Source organism: Passer domesticus, chromosome 6, assembly GCF_036417665.1.
Source record: "Passer domesticus isolate bPasDom1 chromosome 6, bPasDom1.hap1, whole genome shotgun sequence".
Taxonomy (NCBI): domain Eukaryota; kingdom Metazoa; phylum Chordata; class Aves; order Passeriformes; family Passeridae; genus Passer; species Passer domesticus.
The window spans coordinates 36320427-36343739 of record NC_087479.1 but is presented as its reverse complement, the minus strand read 5'-3'; the positions used below and the strand labels follow the sequence as shown (position 1 = coordinate 36343739).

General features: G+C 44.5%; 3 protein-coding genes across 3 annotated transcripts in view; 1 reads left to right on the top strand and 2 right to left on the bottom strand.

Moving 5' to 3' along the window:
- The window catches only part of CDAN1 (codanin 1), a 32139-nt gene extending 13332 nt beyond the window's left edge, over window positions 1-18807 (bottom strand). The window contains exons 1-15 of the mRNA XM_064424528.1: window positions 18680-18807; window positions 15274-15974; window positions 13526-13732; window positions 11006-11199; window positions 10448-10567; window positions 9485-9563; window positions 8976-9096; window positions 7853-7962; window positions 7072-7161; window positions 5938-6013; window positions 3435-3643; window positions 2703-2817; window positions 1753-1896; window positions 963-1129; window positions 332-413 (exon numbers count right to left, since the gene is read on the bottom strand). Of these exons, the coding sequence (XP_064280598.1) occupies window positions 332-413; window positions 963-1129; window positions 1753-1896; window positions 2703-2817; window positions 3435-3643; window positions 5938-6013; window positions 7072-7161; window positions 7853-7962; window positions 8976-9096; window positions 9485-9563; window positions 10448-10567; window positions 11006-11199; window positions 13526-13732; window positions 15274-15974; window positions 18680-18775 (2511 nt within the window). The 5' untranslated portion in view covers window positions 18776-18807. The remainder of the gene's footprint in view (window positions 1-331; window positions 414-962; window positions 1130-1752; window positions 1897-2702; window positions 2818-3434; window positions 3644-5937; window positions 6014-7071; window positions 7162-7852; window positions 7963-8975; window positions 9097-9484; window positions 9564-10447; window positions 10568-11005; window positions 11200-13525; window positions 13733-15273; window positions 15975-18679) is intronic.
- Window positions 18681-22241, top strand: LOC135303142 (uncharacterized). Its single transcript, XM_064424538.1, has 2 exons — window positions 18681-19565; window positions 20328-22241. The coding sequence occupies exons 1-2, from the start codon at window positions 19112-19114 to the stop codon at window positions 20984-20986; spliced, it is 1113 nt and encodes a 370-aa protein (XP_064280608.1). The 5' UTR covers window positions 18681-19111; the 3' UTR covers window positions 20987-22241.
- Window positions 22242-22940: 699 nt separating this feature from the next.
- TTBK2 (tau tubulin kinase 2) overlaps window positions 22941-23313 on the bottom strand; it is an 83468-nt gene continuing 83095 nt past the window's right edge. Inside the window, exon 17 of the mRNA XM_064424520.1 lies at window positions 22941-23283. The gene's annotated coding sequence lies outside the window, so the exon portion shown is untranslated. The remainder of the gene's footprint in view (window positions 23284-23313) is intronic.

Sequence of the window (23313 nt, the reverse complement as noted above, 5' to 3'; positions counted from 1 at the left end):
AGCTAGCACACTATCTTTGTAACAAGAGCTTCCAGGTCTAACAGGAATCAGCTGTCAATTTTCGTGCAAGGTTGTAGATTAGTAAATACAGAATGTACTTCAGATGCAATTACAATTCCTATTGGAAAAAAATTGTTGCTTCACACAATTCCACTAAAGGAAACTAATTCTCCACTAAAATACAGTTATTCTTTAAACCCCACACCAGTGTAAAAAAACAAGATAAAAAACCAAACAATTGTATTTTAATTCATTTCAATACTATTTTGTATTGAGTTCTGTGCCCTGCTTTTTCTTCAGAGAAGAATTACATGCACAGAGGAGACTCTACCTGAAAAAGCCAACCCAGAACTGCAAGGATCAGCAGCTTGTTCAGGAAACTCATCTCCTTGTCTTCAGAAAGGACCATTAACCTGCCATGCAGCAGAAGCAGCAAGACAGAGTGTCAGTTTTCAGTAGCTCAATTTTCATTAAGGAAAACGTTCCCAAACCATTCCCTTACCAATTACACTATCTATATACCATGAACACATTCCTTGTATGTCTGCCTAAAGATTGAGAGTAAGCTTTACTTTGTTGTATGTACCTGCATAACATCCTGTCTTAAGTTTACACTAGACAAGCCATTCTCTAGAATGTGCTTCAAATTTTTCTCATGTATATAGGAAAGGAAAGTAGAAAATTATTTAGGCATTGGAAACCTTGTAGGTTTAAGGTCAAAATTCAAGCTGCAGCTTGAAGGTCAACCACAGCTGCAGATGTAGAGTGATCAAGTGGGATTTAAAGATTTTGTTTACTTAATAAAAAACACATATTTGAATCAAGTATTAATCCCCAAGTTTAGGCTGTATTCTCTTTGCAGCTTTATGTAAGATAAAAAGTATGCATGATTTGCACCACAAAAAAAAATATCAAACATTCATTGAAAAGTTCTTTACAGATAGATTTTTCCAGGCTCTTACCTGTATACCTGCAGCAAGAGACCAAACACTTTCCTGTAATAATCAAGGAAAGGAGCAATATGATCCACAAGGGAAAGGTACTCCACAATCCAAGGAATAGTGAGGACAGAACGTTGATCCCGAATAGATTGTCTCAGAAGCTTTAATATATCCAGTACAGGCAGGGTCTTAAAGGACAAGAGAAGTTAAACCAGCAGCTTGAAGTTATCTCTTGCTATTTATAGAAAAACTTTTGTCTATATCTTGACTTTTCTTTCTAGGATTTCATCTTCTGTACTGGTGACTTCTGGCTAATGAAAACACTTCTTTGCACATAACCAGAGGTAAAAACCATACTATGACTGCAATCAAAGGTCCCACTAGAACTTTCAAAAGCAAGGCTAAAAGCCTGACTGTGTACAAAGTGGAGTCAAGGTCCATTGCTTCCATTCAGTGACACACTGCTGGGAGATGGGTGCAAAACTAACACAACCAGTCCTGGTAGCCGGGTTTTACACTATAAGTACGTCTTAGCTAGGTGAAAGTTTTGGTATGACAGACCCAGATTAGCAGAAATAACAGAAGACTGAGTACCTTACCATTGGTACCATTGGTGCATTGCTCCCTCTTTTTGAGGTTACACAAATTCTTTTTTCCTTTGTTCCCAACCCCAGAATATGCAGCAGGGACACAGGACCATACAACAACATCATCCCAGGAGCCACTGGCTCACTTTGAAAGTGCATGACTACCACAATCCTCCTTGGCCTAGAAGTGCCTGTCCAGCAAAAGGCAGTGCTCTGTTTCTTACTTGGTTTCTCAGCGCCAGCGCGGAATCCTGCAGGTCTCTGGTTGGCTGCTCCGCAGTGCGATAGGGCAGGAAAACAAGGAACCCCAGGAACTTGGCGAGGAGTCGGAGACTCAACAGGGCCACGGTGAAACGCTTCTTTTCATCCTAAAATGAAGGAAAGTGAGCTGAAGCAATGCTAGCCTACACTGGCAAAGCAAATGTCTCCGCTGAACTTCCACTCCCTTCATGTAAAAGGGCCACATAGCTTCATCACCGCTTTTAATAAAGGTAAGTTTCCAAAATACATATTTATCAAGTATTTTAAATTGCTTCTGTCTCCATTGCTTCACCTCTTCACAAGAATGAATTTTTCAAGAGCTTGCTAAAACAAGCAGCTGCTCAATCATATCTTTGTGTTGAGATCTTCAGAGTCAATGAGAGGCAGAGCTGATCTTACATTGCCCCCTTTACAGCACTAGCACTCCGCAAGTCTCCATCAATCTTTGGCTGCTCCTTTGCTAATAGACTGTAAGCTGTGACACCTCTGATATGCAGACTTAAGAAACACCAGTACACCTATAAACAGGGATGACTACAAATCCAATGTAACTAAAATCTTTCTATATGGAAAAGCAACAAGGAACTTATTGCAATGGGGTGCCACAACTGGACGTGGCTATTTCATTGATCTAACACAAGTTGTAACAACCTAAAGAGGAGGCTTTCACTTCCACAACTATTCTGCGCTCATGACATTTCTATGAAGCACCCTGAAGCATGCAGGTAAGTGGCAAGGGGTTCAGACAAATAAGCAAATTGCAGAGTTATGACAAAACAAAATGAAGAAGCTCTTGTCCTGTAAAAACCATGGTGGAAGCTCCAAGCAACTCACAATCAAGCCAGTAATTGTCTGACTACCGGAACAGCACAGAGAAATTCCTGACAGATGTGTATGCACAAAGCAAGCCTACCTGTTCCTCCATATCTGCTTCCCCATCACTGTGCTCGTGCTCCACCAGAGTAAGACCATTCAGTTCAAGTATCTTCAGGCACAGACTATCCATCAGGTGCTGATTGAACTGGTAACTTCAGCAAAAGATGATGAGTCAGACTGGGCTGAAAACAGCAGTAAAACCTCAACTAACACACTGCAGAATTTTAAGCTTGTCTCATGAGTTGTAACAAGATTGAACAGACATACAACATAACACACTGACAGGAAAGCAAGAGAGAAGACTTAGGACTGGCTGACCACCTTCATTTGCACTCTTCTTTTGTACTTTTTCAGAGATGCTATGTCTCAGCATAAGGATTATAAAATTGATCTGCCAAAGGAGGAATCTATAAAATAACTGAATTTAAGATTAAAATATCACATAAATTGCAATTCCCCTGTGCTGTGAATTGTGGAAAAAATTATTAAACAAAACCATGAACCTGGCTTCATCCTGTACACCTTGGCTTCATGCACTATCACACAAGAAGCATTTGTCCAGTCCAGTGTCCTTGCTAGGCAGCACTGCATGCCTTGGCACTGGAAAATGCTGACAGCTCAAAAAAAATATTAAGGGTTTATAGAAGAAAAATCATTACCATATAATCTAGTCCCAAACTTTCTGGATAACTCCCTGCTGCAAGAGAAACATGCTGGTGCTTCCATTGCCCACACGTTTCAGAGGGAATAGCAAGCCCAGGCCGCTCACCTTCCAGCACTGAGGATGAAGTCCCTGAAGAATTGTTGGCACCCTGGGAATGAAGGGGGTGGACAAGGCCCTCTGATGCTCTGAGGAACAACAAATCTTTCCTGCAGCCTCTTCAGACGGCTCAGATTATCAGAGCCCAGCATATTGAGGACATCCTGGTCTGGGGTGTCTCCCCAGCTTGCACCACCACCAACAGGACCTTTGCACATCTTTAGGAGACAGAAAGAGCAGCGAGGTGGAATATTCATTACAAGGCATCATTTCACTTCATCTCTCACCCAGCGTATTATCCCTTCCTCACAAGACTGGTTTTGGAGTAATCCATGCATGATCTTTCCTGGTGTCCAGGAACATACAGAACAACGCTTCCCCTGCCAAAACATGCTACCCACCTTGGCCATACACAGCCTAGAGGTCTTGTGAGATGGAACTCCAATCCTACACATCTAACTAGGGCATATCTAGCAGGCTACGTGTGGATGTGTGGAGAGAATACCTATCACTCTCATGATCTTCATGAACCACTCCATAGGATCTTTAACTCAGTCTCCAAGGCCTATGATGCTGCACTACATATTCCCAGAGCAGGTTTTCCTGAACTTCCACAGAGTTAAATAACATTTAAAAATTAATGCCCCACTGCCTCAAACACACAGATACAACTCAAGACTCAAAGAATTACAGAACTGTTAAGAAGGGGCCTCTTGGATCATCTAATCCAACCCTCTTGCTCAGTTCAGGGTCAGCCTCCTGACCTGCCAGTGAGAAAAATCTCACTCCCTCTTCTTCATTCCTCTCCAGCAGGTACTTATAACAGTGCTAAGACAACCTGGAGCCTTCTCTTCTCCATGCTGAATACTCCCAGGTCTCAGCACTTTTTTCTCATACAAAAAATGCTTGGTGCCTTAATCATTTACATAGTCCTGAGCTGGACTTGCTCTAGTAAGTCTGTATCTTTCTTTCCTTCTGTCAGTGAGCCCAAGACTGGATACAGCACTCCAGACATAACCTGGAGTAAATACTCAGCAACAGGAAAAGTTGACTGCATATCCCTACATCTAAGTCATGATAGTTTTGATGAGCGAGATCATAATAAAAAGAAGCAACATTTAAGAATGTCTATCAAGTGAGCAAGTACTAGGTCCATTTATTCCAAACAGAGCATTCTCACCTCCCCAAGGGAGGAAACAAAAATTCTCCCTGAGCATTTGCAGAGCAAACACAGCTCTAGAAATAAAAAGAATCTCTTCCTCTCCTTCAATAATGTTGCTATTTAGAAAAAAGAATAAACTCATTCAGCTCCCACTCTTCCCTGCCCAGAACAGTAAGGTGAGAGTTCACGCATATGGAAGTAAGGAAACAGCAAAAGTGCTACTTCTGGTGCCCCAAAATTTCTCAATTTAAGCCTCAGCCTTGTTTTGCTCTTGTGGTGAAATGCCACCTACCTACAAGTTACTTAAGCAGGCTGTTGGTTGAGACTAACACAGAAACCCACAAGGCAACTGCTTTCAATGCTGCAAGGGAACGTCTTGCTACACTTCTCTACCTTTAAATTATCAGGCCTTGACACAAGTCCTCAGTCTTGGTTCATTTCTGCAAGAGTATCATAATACACACAAGATTCTGCAAATCACTTTCCAGACAGACAAATTGGATTCATTGAAGACACCAGTTTAGATCTGTTTAGATCTTTGGCTACCCTTGTGAAATCCTGCAGTCTTCATTAAGAAGGCACAGATACAAAGGAGAAATACAGCACCAATTAAATCCTATTGATTCAACAAAGTTAATCTTACCTCTTTCCCACAACTTCCATGAACACACCCATACAATCAGATGGGCCATTGATGCAAACTCAGACTTGACGCTAGAGGAATTTACAGCTTGCAACTTCCTGGCAATGTGTGTGAGCTGACACTCAAGGTGAGGTTTTGTGGCTGTTTTGCACTCCAAAAGGAGCCCACCAATAAGCCACACATCTACAGAGAATACTGTGAATCTTCTTCTTCATTTCCTTATTTACAATGGTCAGATGACGCTTGAAATTGGCCAACCCCCCCTCTAAACTACAGCAGCAATACTGTACCAAAACCAGCCTGAGTGTTACACAGAAGAACCAGAGATTTCTGCACTCGTGCTGCTAACCAGCATAACTGAGAACCTCTGCACTTGACAAATGTCAAAGTACATCCCTAAAATTTCCAGAAACTATAACTGTACTAAAATTAGAAGGTCGAAGTAAATAGCCATGAAGAATGAATGCTTACAACTCATTGTGTTCTCAGCATGCCTTATTCCTGATTTAAAGAGACTTAATTGGTAATTATTACTGATTATTTCTGAAGAAGGAAAGAAATTCCCATCCTGAAACTTGTCTCTCCCCAAAAAAATTTCAATAGGAAAATCTCAAAGAAGCTTACAAGACATGGCTTGTTTTCTCAGGCCAAGGAAGAATCAAATCTGCTTTGATGTATACAGTCATTAAACAACCCAAGTCATTTACCTGGATAAGCTGTTTCTGAAAGAGCCTGGCAAAATGGCTGTGGTTGCAGGTTGCAGACAGGTGAGCCATCATAGCCCTGTGAAGGAAAACATGATCAAATTCTGACTGGAACTTTGTGATACAAAAAACAGTGTTCTAACCTCAAACTACACCAAAAGCATAAAACACCTACTTTTAAGAAAGCAATCTCCAAAGGCCATTGAAAAAAAGCAATATTTTTATAACTCAGTTTCCCAAGCACGGAGCCCCACCTGCTGCTGACATGGAAACAAAAATTCTCCCTGAGCATTTGCAGAGCAAACACAGCTCTAGAAATAAAAAGAATCTCTTCCTCTCCTTCAATAATGTTGCTATTTAGAAAAAAGAATAAACTCATTCAGCTCCCACTCTTCCCTGCCCAGAACAGTAAGGTGAGAGTTCACGCATATGGAAGTAAGGAAACAGCAAAAGTGCTACTTCTGATGCCCCAAAATTTCTCAGTTTAAGCCTCAGCCTTGTTTTGCTCTTGTGGTGAAATGCCACCTACATACATGTTACTTGAGTAGGCTGGTGGTTGAGACTAACACAGAAACCCACAAGGCAACTGCTTTCAATGCTATAATAGTTTCTTTATACATACTGCATTTTGACAAAGCAATACATGAATAAAACAGTCTGCTTTCCACAGCAAGAGACACAGTTGTCTTGTTTTCAGAGCCATGTCACTAGACCCCCTGAAATAATTAGAAGAGTGAACAGCTTTTGAACATATAACACACTTCTCCTCACTCAAGAGGAGCCAGACATGGAAAACATGACACACACACACACAAATGTATACAATAACAGTGTTCAGACAACGATATACTGGTTTTGACAGTAGCTCTTTCTGTGATTATGAAAGGGAAAGATCAACATCAGGACTGATCAAATTACATCCCTGTCACTTATGGCTTGTTTCTTTAAGGTAAAGGTTGATACTTTTAAATTCAGAAGCAACTGCACATGGGCAGCCTCTTCCAAGCAGCAGACAGCACCCTGCAGAGTAGTGCAGAAGACCGGGCAGGACATGGAACTAAGGATGCCAAGTGCAGCATGATTCACCAGCAATTCAGCTACATTAAAGAGCTAGCTGAAGTTGCTTAAGACTCCTACCTGATCTTGCTGCCCAGAACTCTCTCAAAGTCCCAGCCAGTTTTCTCATTGTTATCCTCCCATTCACGCAGAAGTTCATAAAATATATCCCTGTGAATCAAGATATTTAAGGGAATGAATTCCCACTCTTCAAAATTTGAAGCAACCGAGCATTAATTGCTCCAAAGCTTCCCAGCAACAATCTACCTCAGATTAAGTAACTCCAGCCTCCAAGCATTCAGATACCTTTGAAAAACTCATAAATGTTAGCAGTACTTCAGTGAGCTTCCATTTTCCATATCTTTGGCAGCAAGTGCTTAAGCTTGTTATGCCCAATCTATGATGGAATGACCAAAACAGCCATTACCAGACAGACATAGTGAAGACTGAGAAGCAGCAAAGAATAAGCCACATGAAGTAAAACCTATGAGAAAAAGAAAAGGACCAAGACAACTCATCATTCTGCCCTCACCCTGTCGCTGCAAGCATGGAGGGAGGCAGCAGGAAGAATAAAAGCATACCAGATATATATGCAGAAGCAATCCAGTAGGGTGACACACTGTACTGGCATTATCAGAAGTCTCAATAACTCCTGAAGAATTAGGCTGTTCTTCTCTAAAGACATTAACCATTTAGTTCCTGCAGTCAATATGGACAAAGACTTTTTTCATTTAATTAGAGCAAAAAATTCAAGATTTTTTTCTACAGCATGTAGCATATATGAGACATTCTTAATATCTTTTAGTCACAATCATGCAAAGCTTATAGCCTTGAGCATCCAGGAACAGTAGAAGAAACTTACCTTTGTTTCTTAAATATGTGAAATGCTCTGTCACTTGGAAAGTTAGAGCGATTATCAGTTTCTGGCTGAAAAGAAACAGACTGTACAGAGCATGGCAGCAGGAGAGACACCTGTTAAAAATATAAAGGCAGCCATTAAGTTAGTGGAAGTCTCTAAACAATCTGAGACCAAGAAAAAAGCAGGGAAAAGGCATGGTGAGGAAACAAGTATCACTAGCTGAGTTGTTCAGACATGCTACTTCCCAATTGCTAGCTACTAGCAAACACCAAGTTTTACAGCCTACATCAGGCTACAGAAGCAGAATCACTCAACCTTAAGAGAGAAAGTATCTGGTCCCCTTAAATCTCTGGCCACTAGATTGTAACCAGTATTGATACAGTGTGTGGAAAGACCCACAAACAATTGAAGTATACCTTCAATACAGGGCTTGAGAAAATTCAGGATCCTGGCTGGCAATTTCAGAAAGAGTGTTACCTCACTCTTTTCTCCTTACTGTTCTTCAAGTAACCAGACCTTTATTTACAACTTTAACAACTTAAAGCTCAGCTACTGACAAGTCCCAATCTCAGTACACTGTCCTTTCTTTGCCAAGAGTAATTTCCATTTTTAAAAGATGGATGAAATGAGGTACAAAATACATTTCTACCGTCCAATTCCTACCAAGCAAACTGGTTCCCTAATCTAGTTAATCACATGAGGGAGCCATTTTTCCCAGTCTGGATTGTCTCTTGAGGAATGTTATTTGCCTAAAAAGACTCCATATCTATGAAAGAAATCCAAATCTCTGAAACTACCTTCTGATATTGCACTTAACTAATCATTCTCCTGGGATCCATGTTTATTAGGTGAGAATTTCAAAGGCAAAACTTGACCCTATCAAAGTCTCTGGCTGAGGTCAGGGCCTGGAGCAGAATGTAAGGCTAGCCAGCAGTGATTCACAGCTAACAATCTGGACCCAGCAACTCACTCACCCAAGGAAAATAAGCAGCTTTTAGACAGTTTCTAAAGACAACACAAGAAGATGAAATAGAAGGAATGAGATTTAACATCAAAGCCATCGCAAATAAAAGAACAACAACACAAAAGCTTGAAGCAACGTCACTTGGGGTCTGCCAATTTTTACCTTAGCCGTGCTGCTTTCATAAGCCTGCCTGAGCCTCTTGTGCAAGGTGGGAGAAAACGATGCAATCCGCTCATTTTCAGCCAAAAGCTTCAGCATCCCCTTTTCTAAATGGGAAATAATTCTGCCAAGATAATGGGGATAAGGCTCAGAGAGACAGACAGACAAAAGCAACACTTGAGCAATTCTAAATAAATGCTTACGTTCACATTTTATGATGCTGTCAAGTAAAGAGTTCTAAAGGACATGTACCCAGCAGGAAATCCTACTGGTATCTGCATTTATCATTCTCATCTCATGACTTTCCCATTTTTGCACAATTACAACGAAGTTCAGTGGACACATCAATGCAAGGAAACCCACAGACATCCAAACCCAGCTCAAGTTGTATGTTTTAAAGAAAAATTAACAACTCTGGGCCTTTAACTGGTAAAGTTCTACAACCCAAGCACACTTGCTTAATCCCACACATAACTGCAGACACAAGCAGATGAAAAAAGAATTCAACTCACTCATATTGATAATCCAAGACTCGAACAGCAAAATAAACACAATTGTGCACACTTTCAAAATGCTGTCTCCCTGAAATATCTAAGAGGAAAAAAAACCAAAAACGTGAGACAACAGTACGTTTTACCATTTATAAACTAAAGGACCAACAATTAACTTTTAAGGAAAGTAGGAACTGACATATCCAAGAATAATCTTCCAGACCCCTATTCAATTTTCAGAAGTTTTCATTCCCCATCCTTCCTATTTTAAAGGCAATTGAATTGTTTAATGCTGTATGGGAAAGAAAAGACTCTTTCTTTCTCATTGTTCTGACCAACAATAAGCACATGCAGGACAAGAAAAGTAGAACAACTACAAACAATGATAAAACGGTGTTGCCATAGCTGAAAATATCATGTTCCTAATCACAGCCCTAAGAATCAAAGAGTAGCAAAACAAAGGTGAATCAAATTGAGACATTTTGGGTGGAGGAGGGTATGGTGGGTCTCATCCCAAAGCCACTCTTTTGGTTGTACTATCCATATCAAAGTACTAACTGCATCAAGCTTAAGGCTGAATTTGCCAAAAAATAAATGCAACAATATGGCTGGATCCTGTGCACTCAGATCCAAATCTGAAGCTTAATAAACACATAGCAGGTCAACAGCACATTTGAGTTGCAGGATCAATGGAGAAACAATTCAAGCACATCTGTCCTTCCCTCTAAAAGTCAGTGTTAGGAAGTAGCTACAGCAAATCTTGCACAATAGCAGAAAACTAGATTCAAACAGTGACTAGCAACTCCACTCTATCATATTGTCAAGAACTTCCCACATATGCATGACTTTTGTCAGCATCTCAGATGAGTCCCACAGTGGTAATAAGGCATTTTCATGAAATTTAAGAATAACTGTCCAAGCTACTCTACAACACTTTCTCATTCTATGGAAGCAATATTCTTTCTTTTCATTACTACTGCTTACCTCTACTTCTTTCACCAATTTCAGAGTCACTATCCCCATCTTCTGCAGTAGAAGTGCCTTTAGATGTCAACAGTTGCAGAACAAAAAACAGTTCCAGAAAAATATTTGGTACTAGGTTTTCTAGAAGAGAGTAATTTAGATGTTAAAGGTGGCTTACTCAGTACTGTCCTGCTTTACAAAGGTACACAAAGGTAAAAAGATAGATTCCTGTTCTGTCGTTGTCAGCAAAGAACTGTCTCTGCGCAACATGATACTGTGATACAATGTAGATCAGCATGGCAAAGATGTGTTAGGGAATAGCCTGGTTTCAGATGGGACATACAGCTTCAGTCTACTACAGATCAGAGTACTGCATCAAGCTCACCTCCTTCCCTAAACTTTTACCAAGTATTAATTTATTTTAATAACTGTATTGGCTTACTTTATTTTTCCAGATGTCATTTGTTTGCACACTATAACTATCCAACAGCTTCCACTTCCCATCTATCTCCCTCTCACAACATGCACACAAGTTCAAAGCTCAAAAAAAGGTCAGTCTCACATCTTCTGTGTCCTCACCTGCTATACATGATGAATAGAGCTGTGCCAGACACTCCAGCTGTTTCTTGCAGGAAACCTTAGCAGGATTTGCACAGGTCACCACATGGCTTTCAGCAGGAAGGCTGGCACTGCGAGTGTAGCTCGGCTTAGTTGGAGTACAAGGATCAAAAGATATCCCTGCAGGAGAAGATGCCTGGTGCAGCAATTTGCATCTGAAATTCAAGAGCAGCAACATAACCATATGACTGAGGATGATCTACAGCAGCCATGCAGCCAGAAGAGGTCTTTCTCTTCCAGTACAGCATGAAGGAAATCCTGCAATAAGTAAACCATGTCATTTACACTGTCTAAAGCAGCTTTCAGCATGACAGTAATTTAAGTCATCTTTCTCCTACCGAAAATAGATCTTGGGGTTAGCAAGCAAAAGACTAAAGAATCCCATTCAAATTCCAACTCTGTTAAAATAGTGTAGCACTTTGACCAAATTAACCAACTAACATATGTTATTGCTTCTCTCATCTGAACTGGTACTTGTTAAGGACAGGGAACCTGTTAGAGACCAGGTCCTAAAAAATCTTCTTTGCATATACAGTTTCTGACAGCTAGACACTTTAAAACATCTATGAAAATAAGGTTCACATCCATCCCTTTGGCACAGATGTAAAGTAATGACACCCTGAGAAGACCCAATACCACTTAAATGGAAAGGCAATGCAACAGCTGATGAAATCTGTACTGGCAAGTTAAACAACAGAAGGAACAAACAACTTTGACTGCTGGATTCTAAATCAACAATGATCACTCAGTTAAATACACAGACATTGTACCAAATTGTATCTAGAGAGGTCATCCAAAATGCAACACAGAGTGGCATATGTAACACACCTGAGAAACGGGACACAAGGCAGTAACAGCAATATCAAATGACTGTCAAAGATTCCAGTGGAACATTTACACACTACCTCTTGCCACACTGTCTCAAAAGTGAAAGATTTAAGACACTTTAAGGACTCTGGGAAGTCAGAAGCATTTTTACCTGCAGTAAAGACCTTTTCTATTGTCCTGTTTCTGTTTTAGCAGAACTGCTGTGATGAAGAACAACTGGTCCCAAAATGGAAGTAGAAAATTACCAACAGCTTCCTTGCAATGAACATAATCAACCAACTGAAGAAAATTATTGAGTAATAGAAAGAACTGCAGAAAATAATTCATTAAGTATTTTGTGATCTCACCCAAGGTGTGAGCCCACCACTGAGTACTTTGTGACCTTACCCAAGGCAAGTTTCCAATAATGCAGTTAGACTGTGCTTCACTTCTGCCCAGTGCTGTCATCCACCTCAGGATCAAATTCACCTTTTGCCCTTGCTCAAAGGGACCCAGATGGCTGAAGGCTGCCTTACTTCTGTACTTCACCACAGTAGGACACAGCAGCAACTCCCAGCTTTCAAGTATGGAGGGTCAGATGAGAATATCACTGCATGGGCAAGATCCAACCAACCACATACTGCTATTTCAGTGACTTCAGTTGATACACATTACTGGGACATTTCAGGTAGAATTCAGACTGGAATTCAGGCAGAATTCAGACTGGTGCTAGACTTAAGTGCAGAGTGGCAGGTTTGAATCCTGAGCATTTCTGCTGCAGGTTCAGTACAAGCAGTAATTCATTAGACTCTACTGGATATGTTTCAGCCAGTTCTGGTCCCACTGAAGTGAACTGCAAAACTTAGCAGGAAAAGAATTACACCCATGTGTCCTGAAGAGTTTCCCCAAGAACACGACCTACAAAGAACAGCAACAGCTCTCTCAGCAATTATAAACAATGGTGCAAACTACTGCACTTGGGTTTTTTTCTAAGTATCAATCTTCACAGACTACCAGTGATACCATTTTAGAAGCAATAAAAGTCACACTAACCAAACAGCAGAGACAAAATTAGAAGCTAGAATTCACTTCATCTGACAGCAATTTTCAACAGATAACTGCAGTAGTAATCTTTAAAACAGAATCTCAAGTGCCCATATTCTGTTTTCTCTGACTGCAAGCTTCTGTTAGTATACCTACCTTGCAAGACCACTAACACTTTCCACACATTTGCATCACTAACTCATTTTCTCCAAACCAATGTGTCTTGGTGCAATCTTCAAACAGTCTAATTACACCCAACTGCTTCGCCCGTGCAATCTAAGGAAAGATGCACAGGAGATAGCCACACATTCATTTCCATGAAGAGAAGATCTCATAAATGCAGTGAGGACTGACTACCCTTTTGAAGTGAGGGTCATTGTTCCAGAGTCACCACACCTCTAAAATCACAAATATGAGCTAGGTGCATTAATATCCTAGTCTGACACCACAGAATAATTTTGGCTTTAGGCAAATCATAGTTTAAGGTCACCAATATATGGTTTGGACTTTCTTCTGTCATTTTCACTTTGTCCTGGCCATGCCCCGTCCTGGCTACTGAAAAATTAACCCTGTCCTGGCTGGAACCAGGACACAAGGGAATTGAGAATCAGCCCCCTGCTCAAACTGTACCTTTCTTTCTTCAGCATTTCCCTCTCCTCTTGAAGGCTGCTGCTTATCACAGATGAGAGGTTTCCTTCCTGGACAGCAGCAAAGGCCTCGAGGCTTGAGGCTGGAGACCGGCTGACGGGCGTAGAAGTGAAACAGGTCTTTGGCTTCGAGAGGGGCCGCTCAGCACTCACAGGAGTTGGGTTGATTCGCCTCGATGGTTTGCTTTTGCTGAAAAGAACAGAAGCAATTCCACTAAAATCAAGCTCAACAACAAAAAAATTTGGTCTCAAGACAGATGTGCAATCAACTCTTACAGAGGAATCTAATTCTAAAACAAAATGGATGTTGAGTTGGGATATTGAATTTCTAAACTGTACATATAGTTATCAATTTTCTGTTATCACTGAAAAAAAAGTCATGGAGCTATAGACTGCTAAGAACAGCCTGCTGAACCTGCAGCAAAACTAATTATCAAATAGCAAGCCATCTAACAAGTACCACAGTGCCACACAACCCTTCCAAATGTTTCTAATTTTCAGGACACGATATGCCCATTTTTGTAAGAAACTGCTGGTGAATTCATTTCTATCATGATCAGGAGAAAAAAAAAGAAAACCAAAACTAAAATCAATCAAGTTGCCATTGTCTATCAGCAAGAGACCAGGCTCCCAAGTTACGTTAGGCCATTTAAGTTCAGGGAAACCCATCCTTGCTGCATAAAATACTTGGATTTGTCCTTCAGGAAGAGCAAAAAACACTAAAAAAAATGGAAATGGATACAGAAACATAAAGCATCACAGAAATGCTGGTTGCTACATATTAACTGCTAAGGTGTTCTCAAAATCCCTGTAACATTGATTTCCAAAGACTTGTGATCTCTTTCCTCCTTTTTCCTAGCTGAGCACTAATGCAATTGAGGAAGAGAGACTTGCTGATTGTGCTGGAAACACACCTTATCTCCCTTGGCCAAAGCATCTTCTAGAGCATGACCCAGACCCTGCATTTGGATTTGCTGTACAGACTCACACATTTTATAATTTTTACCTGGAATTTTGCATGCCCAACTAAAAAGTTGCACTTTCAGAGACCAGTGACTGATATACAGAGCAAACAGGCTGACACAAAGGCTTTATATTTGGTAATGAGGATTTTAAAGAATGCAAAGACAAAGATTAAAGAACTGAGGAAACCACAATACAAACAGCTGCCCCAAAGCTTAGCTGAAGTCACCAAGGAGACCAGGGCTTGCTGCAGACCAAGAACACAGCCTGCTATTTTGTCCACAATTACAGAGCACAGATGAAGCTGCATGCTAACATCTGCTACCAGAAGCCACAGAAGATCAATCCAAAAGCTTTTATGCTAGCATCAGTAAAGCTGAAGAGCCTTCCAGGATAGCTCTTCCTTACCGACTGATACTCTGTTAAATGAGAAACGTGAAGAGCCGAGACAGAGCTGACTCGTTAGAACATGCAAGGACAAAGATGTGCTCAGTTTATATCAGCTGGGCTGTGCACTGGCAAGCTGCAGGCAGCCTCACAAGCAAGAGGCAAAAGAGGTGTCTTGGGTGAGTCCACGGAGAGGAAATCTGACTCCCTGTCAAGGCAATATTCCCCTCCCTACACAGTGACCAGAACAAAGCAGTTCTGACCACATTTCCCAGAAGCCAGGCATTGTGTATTACAGCCTCTTCTGCATCTGGACACCCACAACAGCTGGTCAAGGAGCTGCAACCTGCAGCAATCCCAGTGAGACAGACTCGCTCTTACTTTGTCCAGCCAGAGGCAGCACCCATGGGTGGAAACTCCTCCAAGTTGTTAAGGTTCAGCTGGCTGGGCGGGGATCTGGCAGAAACAAGAGGCACTTCACTCCGCTTCCTTCTCCCTCCACTCCACGATGCACTGTCACTCTTTCCATCCTCCTCCTCAGCAAGGGAACGCCCCAGATCGCGAGCTACCTGCCGGCCAGAGGCACCGAGCGAGCTGCTGCCTTTCCTGCGGCCGCGTCTCACGGGCAGGGCTTCAGGCGTGGCCGTCAGGAAGCTCCCCAGGCTGGCCTTCTGAGAGGACCTCTTCTCACCGTGGTGGAGCACAGGGCTGTGCCCAAAGCTCGGGCTGCTGCTGGAGGCCACGCTGGGGAAATCGCCGTAAGGGCTAGATGGGTTCGACCCAGAAAAGGAAGAGGAACCACTGGATGGTGCAGCAGGAGAAAAGCTGGTATCTGTGGTGCAGGTGGTCACTGAAGTCCTTTGAGAAAAGAGCTGCACTCGGCTGCTGGTGGCATGGCCTGCCCTCCTTTCTGATCCTGTCTTTTGGCTCCCATGAGCCTTGGAATTAGGAGTTTTAGCAGGAGTAGAGGGTCCATTAGTCAGGATCTGGCTGGTCTGCTCCCTTAAAAAATTTAGCAGAAAAGGCACAAAATCTTTCTGAAGCAAGCTAAGAGATACCAGCTTGTCATGGATGTGGTTCTCCTATAAGAGAAACAGACAAAAATTAATATAAAGATGATACCTTATTCTTTCTGCCCATGTACCCAGACACATTTAAGTAGTAACTATGGGATTTCAATACACAATAAAAACCAACATGACTTGTCAAAGTACATCACTGAAATTTAAGCAACCCTAGTGCCGGTCACAGACTTGAAAATCAGCCTTCACACAAGCCATTTAGCACAAGTTTTCAGATGGAGTCATTCACTTTGGTCTCTGACTGGAAAGTAGTGGAACTGTTCTATGGAATCATCAGTAATACTCTCTGCAGCTATGGCCAGGGAGGACTTGGAGCAACTGATGACCCTAAGTTCAACATTTTGAAAACATCAATACTGAAAGCATCTAATTCTAACAGAAAAATCTAAAACCTGCAAGGTCTCTGTGCTCTATTTTTTCTGTGAATGCCGCCTGCTCCCACAGAGGGGTGCTACAACAACAACCACTGAAGCACTTGGAGCCCTGCAGCGCCAAATACAAGACCAAAGCTGCTCTTCATTTCAATTAAATAATTTTGCTCAAGACCTCACAGAAGTCTAAACAGAGACTGTGCAACTTTAAGGTACATGAAGTTTATTCTTGAGAAACTTAAACAAAAACCCCACCATTGACTCAACACATTCGAAATCTAAACAGGTGGTGGTGATCTTACAAGGGTAAGTCTAGACCAAAACAACTTCACACTACATGTGCAGTTTGAAGTTTTGTACCCTGGGTAAAATTCTTTTGATCCTAACACTCCACCAGGTTTCTGTTTCCTCTCAATGGGATTCAGCAACATTTGCAACAACAGAAGAAGTTCTCAAAGGCAGCAACTTTTTCCTTACTTATACTGAAAGCATTGCATACACACTCCAGTAAAGTTATATTCACAACCCTAACTAGATGAAAAGTCAAGAAAGCAAACACTATTTCTGAAGGTGGTTGCTGCATGAAAGAAAGTAGTGAAAGCAACATTAACATGCCTATAACTGAACTCACACAATCTTCGACACCTGTACTAAAATTCATATTTGAAAGCATGAGACCAATTCAGCTCCCCGGAGAAGTGTGAAATTCTGACACAACCCAGGTAACAAGCCAAGCAGCCAACAATCAGTGAAAAAGCACAGCTCAGAATATAACCCCCGTGAGGTGTCAGAAGACCATCTCCAGCCCAAAACTGCCATGAGAGCTAGAGCAAGACATGGCCTAGCATTTCCTTCCCCTGGAATTAGCATGGGGCACAAAGATGATTACAGTCTTTGCTATGCATACGGTTGGGTAGTTTCTCCAGCTTTTCAGAGCACAACCTATTTTCATTCATCTTTCTCTGTCCAAGTTAATTGAGGTTTGGTTCCTCCACAACTGCACAACAGCAACCTCTCAACAGCTGCCAGCTGCAAACCTCCCATTTGCTTTTTCACACTGAAGTAACTGCACTGCTCCCAACAGCAAAATGCAGCAAGAAATTCCTTTGCAAGGGCAAACTTTCTGACCTCCACACAGTGCTAGTTGAGCTGCCAGGATCTCAAACTTCATCATGTCTGCAGGTCTGCTTCTACAAGTCACAGCTGAAGAAATAGCACACTATATACAAGCGCTGGCCTACTCTCCCCACGAGTCTAGGATGACGGCAATACCCAACTAACTCGTGGGGGTGACACCAGTGAGTTCTGATGTTAACACTAGGTAACACTATGCGAGGGGCTCAGGTAGATGTTTTAAATACCAACTGTTTCTCTGTGTTATTCTCTATGTGAAACATAAGCGCTCCTAGTCTACCTACAGTCAGAAATGTTTTTATTTCCACAGGAACCCAAATAATTCCTTACAAAACTCAGCCAACAAGCACCCTCTCCCAGTCCGCAAAGATCCTCCTCAAGGTCCAGGCGGGACGAACCAGCCGGGAGGCGCGCTGGCGCCTGCACAGAGCCACCGCCAAGCCCGGGCGCTGACAGCCTCGTCCTCCTTCCACCGCTACCCTGCCCTACAAAGATGCGGAAGCGTCACCCCTGGTGTCACCGCGCTCCCTCAGGACACCAGCTGTGCTGCGCTGCCTACCCCTGGTCCCGCTGGGCTCTGTGCTGGCACACGGCGGCCCGGGCTGCCGGCTCTTCCCCCCGGGCTGCCAGCTCTTCCCCCCGCGCTGCCGGCGCTTCCCCCCGCGCTGCCGGCTCTTCCCCCCGCGCTGCCGGCGCTTTCCCCCGCGCTGCCGGGCTCAGCCCCGGTCTGCCGGCTCTTCCCCCCGGGCTGCCGGCGCTTCCCCCCGGGCTGCCGGCTCTTCCCGCGCCCGCGGGGCCTCCCCGCTCCCGCCGCGGCGCCACCGCCCGGCGCCGGCGGCGTTGAGCTCCGGCGGGCTCAGCCCCGCGCATTCCAGCGGGTTTCACACGCCCGCCGGGCAGCTCCCGGCGCAGCTCCCCGCCGGCGGCCTCGCCTTCCCGCCGCCGTGCCCGGAGCCCGCCCGCGCCGGGGGCGGTGCCGCCGGCGGCTCGATTCAAGCTCGGCCGCGGCCGCGGCACGGCACCTGACGGGGCCCCGGGCTGACCCACGCGGGCTTCGCCCATCACAGCAGCGCGGGGCGGACAAACTTTCCCGCACGGCCCCGGCCCGCGGTGGCGGAGGGCGCTGGGGGAGTGGCGCGGCTGCGGGCCCGGCCCCGCCGGAGCCGGGGCGCTGCGGGCGAACGACCTAGCGCGCGTTACCTCCGCCGGGCGGTGGCCGGGGCCGTGCCGGAGCCACCGCAGCACGGCGCTGACCGACACCTCTTCCTGCAGCAGCAGCTCCAAAACCGCCGCCATTCCCGGCCCCGCTCCCGCCGAGCACGCGCACAACCCGCGCCGGGGGCGGGCCCGGCGTGTCCCCCCTTGCCGCGGGGGCGGCGCCGAGCGGGGATTCCCGCCGGGGAGGCGGGCGGGGGCCGCGCCCCCTCCCCATGTCAACACGCGGGGCACGGGGCGCCTGCGCCGGTCCGTGCGCGTCTTTTCCTCTCATGCGCGGTATTTCCTTCCCCAGCAGGGCTCGGGGCCCGGCCTAGCGGCGGCGGCACCCGCGGGCCGGGGCGCACGGAAGGGCAGCGGCGTCCCGCCCTCCCCGCGGCCCCTCGCCCGCCCGCCCGCCGACACCCGCGGCGGAGGATGGCCGAGGACTCGCCCAAACGGCGCAAGGCGAACTTCAACGAGGCGGAGACGGAGGTGCTGATCGAGCAGGTGCTGAAGCACGAGCAGCTGCTGTTCGCGGCGGGACCCGGCCGCGCCTCCGCGGGCCAGAAGCGGAAGGTGTGGGAGCTGATCCGGCACAAGGTGAACCCGGTGGCCGCCTGCCCCCGCGACGTGGAGGACCTGAAGAAGCGCTGGCGGGACCTGAAGCGCCGCGACCGCAGCAAGCTGTGCCGCCTCTCGCAGGGCTGCGGGCCGCCCGCGCCCCCCGCCCTCGGCCTCCTCCTGGCCCCCGAGGAGCTGCCGCCCGCCGCCGCGCCGCCCGCCCGCCGCCCGCGCCGCGCCTACGGCTCCCTGCTGCCCGCCGAGGCCGTGCCCATCGTGGGCGGCATCGACACGCTGGAGCTGCCCGGCGCCGTCGTGGGGGACATGGGTGAGTGCGGGAGCGACCCCCGCGGCGCCGCCACGGAGCCTCCGCCCGGCGTCCCCCGCCGCAGCCGCGGGAGCCCCGGTGTGCGGGAGCGCGGGGACCGGCCCGCAGGAAAGCGCTGGTTCGGATCCGTGGAAAGGCAGAAGGCACAAGAAGTGTGAGGCTCCGTGCCCTAGGTCATAGAAATGCCTAAGAATAGCACCAAGAGTAAAAAGAGCGTCTCGTAGCAGATGCTGTCCATCCACGAGACGTTAGATCCGGCCACCGATCTTCACTGCTGCCGTAGTTATTCCTGCAAATGCAAAAAGCCATGGTAGCACGCGGGTCCAGCCAGTACATAGTGCTGTGAGCACATAACTTCATACATGCCAGCAATATTGTCCTAGCATGCTGGAATACCAAGTGATTCTTGCAATCCAGTGTTTCAGCAATGCTCTTACTGTTCACTGCATGCACCATAGAGCATGAAATGAGCTTGCAGTGAACTTTGTCTCTGGCATCTTAAAGCTTGGCTTCTGTGGTGGTAAGGGAGCTGTAGTATGCAGATACATGGTTAACTGGTGAATGTGTATTTATGGTTTTCTTACCACCTGTTGAGGTAATTTGTATTCTAAAACCACCAAAGATAACATAGTGGGAGCTTGAGAGTCTTGTTTCAAAGACTGATGTAAGTGCTTAGTGGATGAGAAAATGTGTCACCACTGAGGTTATGAAGTTTCTCATGAGCTTTACTTTGCTTTTCTTCCCTCCCCCCACCTCTTCTAGGGTTTAATGGCAGTCCTGGCCCATCTCATCAATCCAGTCTTGAGCAGATGAACCTCAAAGAAGAAATAGTAGTGAAGGTGGTAGAGCCAGAAGAAAACTCTGAGGACATGGTAGTGGTTCCACCTAGTCAAGAACAACTGCCTTTCCTGGGGACATCGGGCGGTGGTTCCTCTGGGAAAGTAAAAGCCAAAACAAAAGGCAGGTGCCAGGCAGACCACAATGAAATGACTGAAGAGGACCTACTGCAGATTCAGCAGACCCAAATACAGGTGATCCAGTCTGGCTTTGACAGCGTCAACCACAATCTTCGGCTGCTGCAGCAAGGCATGCAAGATCTGAATAACAGCATCAGCATCATGGCACATACGCTTGTTGCTATCAAGAACGTCTATGTGAAAAACAACACTGGCCCACCCACACATGCCACTGCATCTACTCAGACCACAGCTGGGTACCTGAGCCCAGGATCCCCCCAGCTCTCCCCTGCTAAGGACAGAGCTAGAGCACAGGTGGCTGGAAGCAGCAGCAGAAGCAGCAGCTGCAGCTCCAGCTCCATGTCACAAGAACCAGGTCCTTCCGAGTTTCCTAGGCCCCCCCTGAGAACCATTAAGAAAGAACATCCAAATGGCTGCTACTACTTCTGCTTTGCAGATGTGTAAAAACTTGAATAGTTGTAAAATGACTGTGTTGTTGGGTGCTAATGTATGTTCTGCTCCGCCTGTGACTTTGAAGGAGCGAAATGGACTTGCCTCCCATGTTTTTCCCAGTGGGAAACATTTTGCTGTAGGTGGCGTTAAACACTAATTACCAGTCTCCAGTTAACTCTGTTGCAGTTGGCTAATAAAGTTCTTCTCTTTTCTTTATCCTCTTATTCTCTTAAAAAAACCAAACATTTATTTTGAGTAAGACTTTTGTCTGTATCATCCTTTGTTTAATGTCACCTTGTGAAAAATAAAAGGCATGGGAGTGGGGTATAAAAGTAACATTATGGTTACTACCACCAGGAGCTATCTTACAGAAGCTACTTGGTTCTTAGTTACAAGCCTCAGAATAGCTGACTTTTTAAGTACTTGCCTTCTCTAATAGTTATGTTTGGGATGTTTGCTTGGTAGTTGTTGTTGAGATTTTATAAGTCTGGAGGAATTTGAGACACTTGCTTATTTTAGGAATGGTTTAGCACTGAGCATTCACTAGCATTCATGAGTGCTCTCCTCAGAAGTCATACAGCAGTGTTCCACTTGGCTGTTTTCATTCCCAGCTTGTCAAATGCACTTTCTCTTCAGAGACATTGTGCTTTACTGCACTAGCAGGATAGTCTCTTTTTTTAACCAGTCACATGGTTAAAATAGAGAAATACAGAAAAATGAGGAATGGATGAGTGATGCTTGATTCTGACATATTATATGTAGGCATATAATTTCTGACAGGTTATATGTAGGCTGCATCTTCATCTGATTTTGTTAGCCTTATGGAATCAATACCACAGTATTTGAAATACAGAGAACAAAAAGCTTTGTATTGTTTTACATGAAATGGAATTCAGATTTGCTGTTAAATTTCAGGAGGCAGAGGCTCACTTCATTCCAGACAAATGCTCCTGCATAGTTTAGAAAGCTTTCATTATAATTTCATTTCTCGTAATTATATAGCCAAGAAAGAAGAAAGATGAGGAAGAGCTGGAGCAAAATGTAGTCTGGTGTCAACTCTGAACCAAGCAGAAATCATTTTATCTTCATGCCAAAAAGAAAAATTGCCATTTCACATTTAGATAGGGAAAACTGTTGTCACTGGCACTATTTTGTCTTCCAGGCTTACATATTTGAGCCACTCTACTTTGCACAATTCAGAAGTAGCAGGGGTGCAATGTTCTTATATCTGGTGTCCATACTGGAGGTCAAACAAAAACACTCTCAACTGAAATTTTGTCCAATGACTTGAAAAATCGTACAGCTGCTCTTCTTAAGCATTTATCACCAACATTTAAAAAGGTTCTGCAGATAAATTTGGCCTATAGCAATGACTAGCTGATTCTAGTGGTACAGTCAGTTTGCACAAGCATTCCTGCTGCAGGAATTTAGCAAATACAAATAACATAGAGAATCATAATTAAACTGCCCCTCTCCTAGAAGCATAAGACTATGTAATCATAGCATAAGATATGCCACTTTTGCAGTCAGCTTTGACTGAACACCTCTGTATGAAAATGTACTTCATTTCTGCTGTTATACCATTTTGGTGTACTGAATTAACTCATCTGCACTTCAAAAAACATCCACTGCTGCCTACTAAAATGTGAAAACAGGGTCATCAGTTAGCAAGTGTTTCCCTTCAGAATCTCAGATGGAGTAAAATATGAAAATATCTCACAAAAATAAAATGTATACACGTACAGCACAGTGTTAATTGGGATTAATGCCTTGAAGAAGAGAAAGGGTTTCTTTTCCAGGTTTACCTTAACAAAAGATGATGTTATGGGTGACAGGTATTATGAAATTGCTGAGTTTAAGAATGGCAAATAATCCTTCTAAATCAGATTTTTGTGTCTATGTTGTTAAAAGCTTTCCAAATTAACTTCTTGGAAGCATTATTTCTCCCCCATCAGTACAGATGGGCTCTTGAGCAGGGTTTTCTGTATTTTGTTCTCATGGACACAGAAGCTAATTCATGCTACCATGACATTCCAGGTAGATTAGCAAATGCGATTTACCTGGTCCTTCTGGGCCGCAGTTTGAGCTTGTCCACGTTGCACCTGGCAGTTCTTACCTGTCTTTCTCTTGATGTTTCAATTCTTTTTGCAGCTGTTAATTCTTGAATGTCACGTACTACAGCATTTCTTGGGAGAGGTGACTTGTGTCTGCTGTCTCATGTTCCAGTACTGATTTACATGAGAGGCAGCTACAGTGCGAGTAGAGAAGTGCAGTAAGATCCTGCGAGCAGAAGGGGTAGATTGGATCTCCTGTATGAACAGAGACAAGCCAGGCAATGC

Bases quoted from the DNA above. Each gene is read 5' to 3' on its own strand.
- LOC135303142 (XM_064424538.1), top strand. From the start codon at position 19,112: ATGGCCGAGGACTCGCCCAAACGGCGCAAGGCGAACTTCAACGAGGCG. The intron at 19,566-20,327 runs GTGAGTGCGGGA...CACCTCTTCTAG, and splicing joins CGCCGTCGTGGGGGACATGG to GGTTTAATGGCAGTCCTGGC.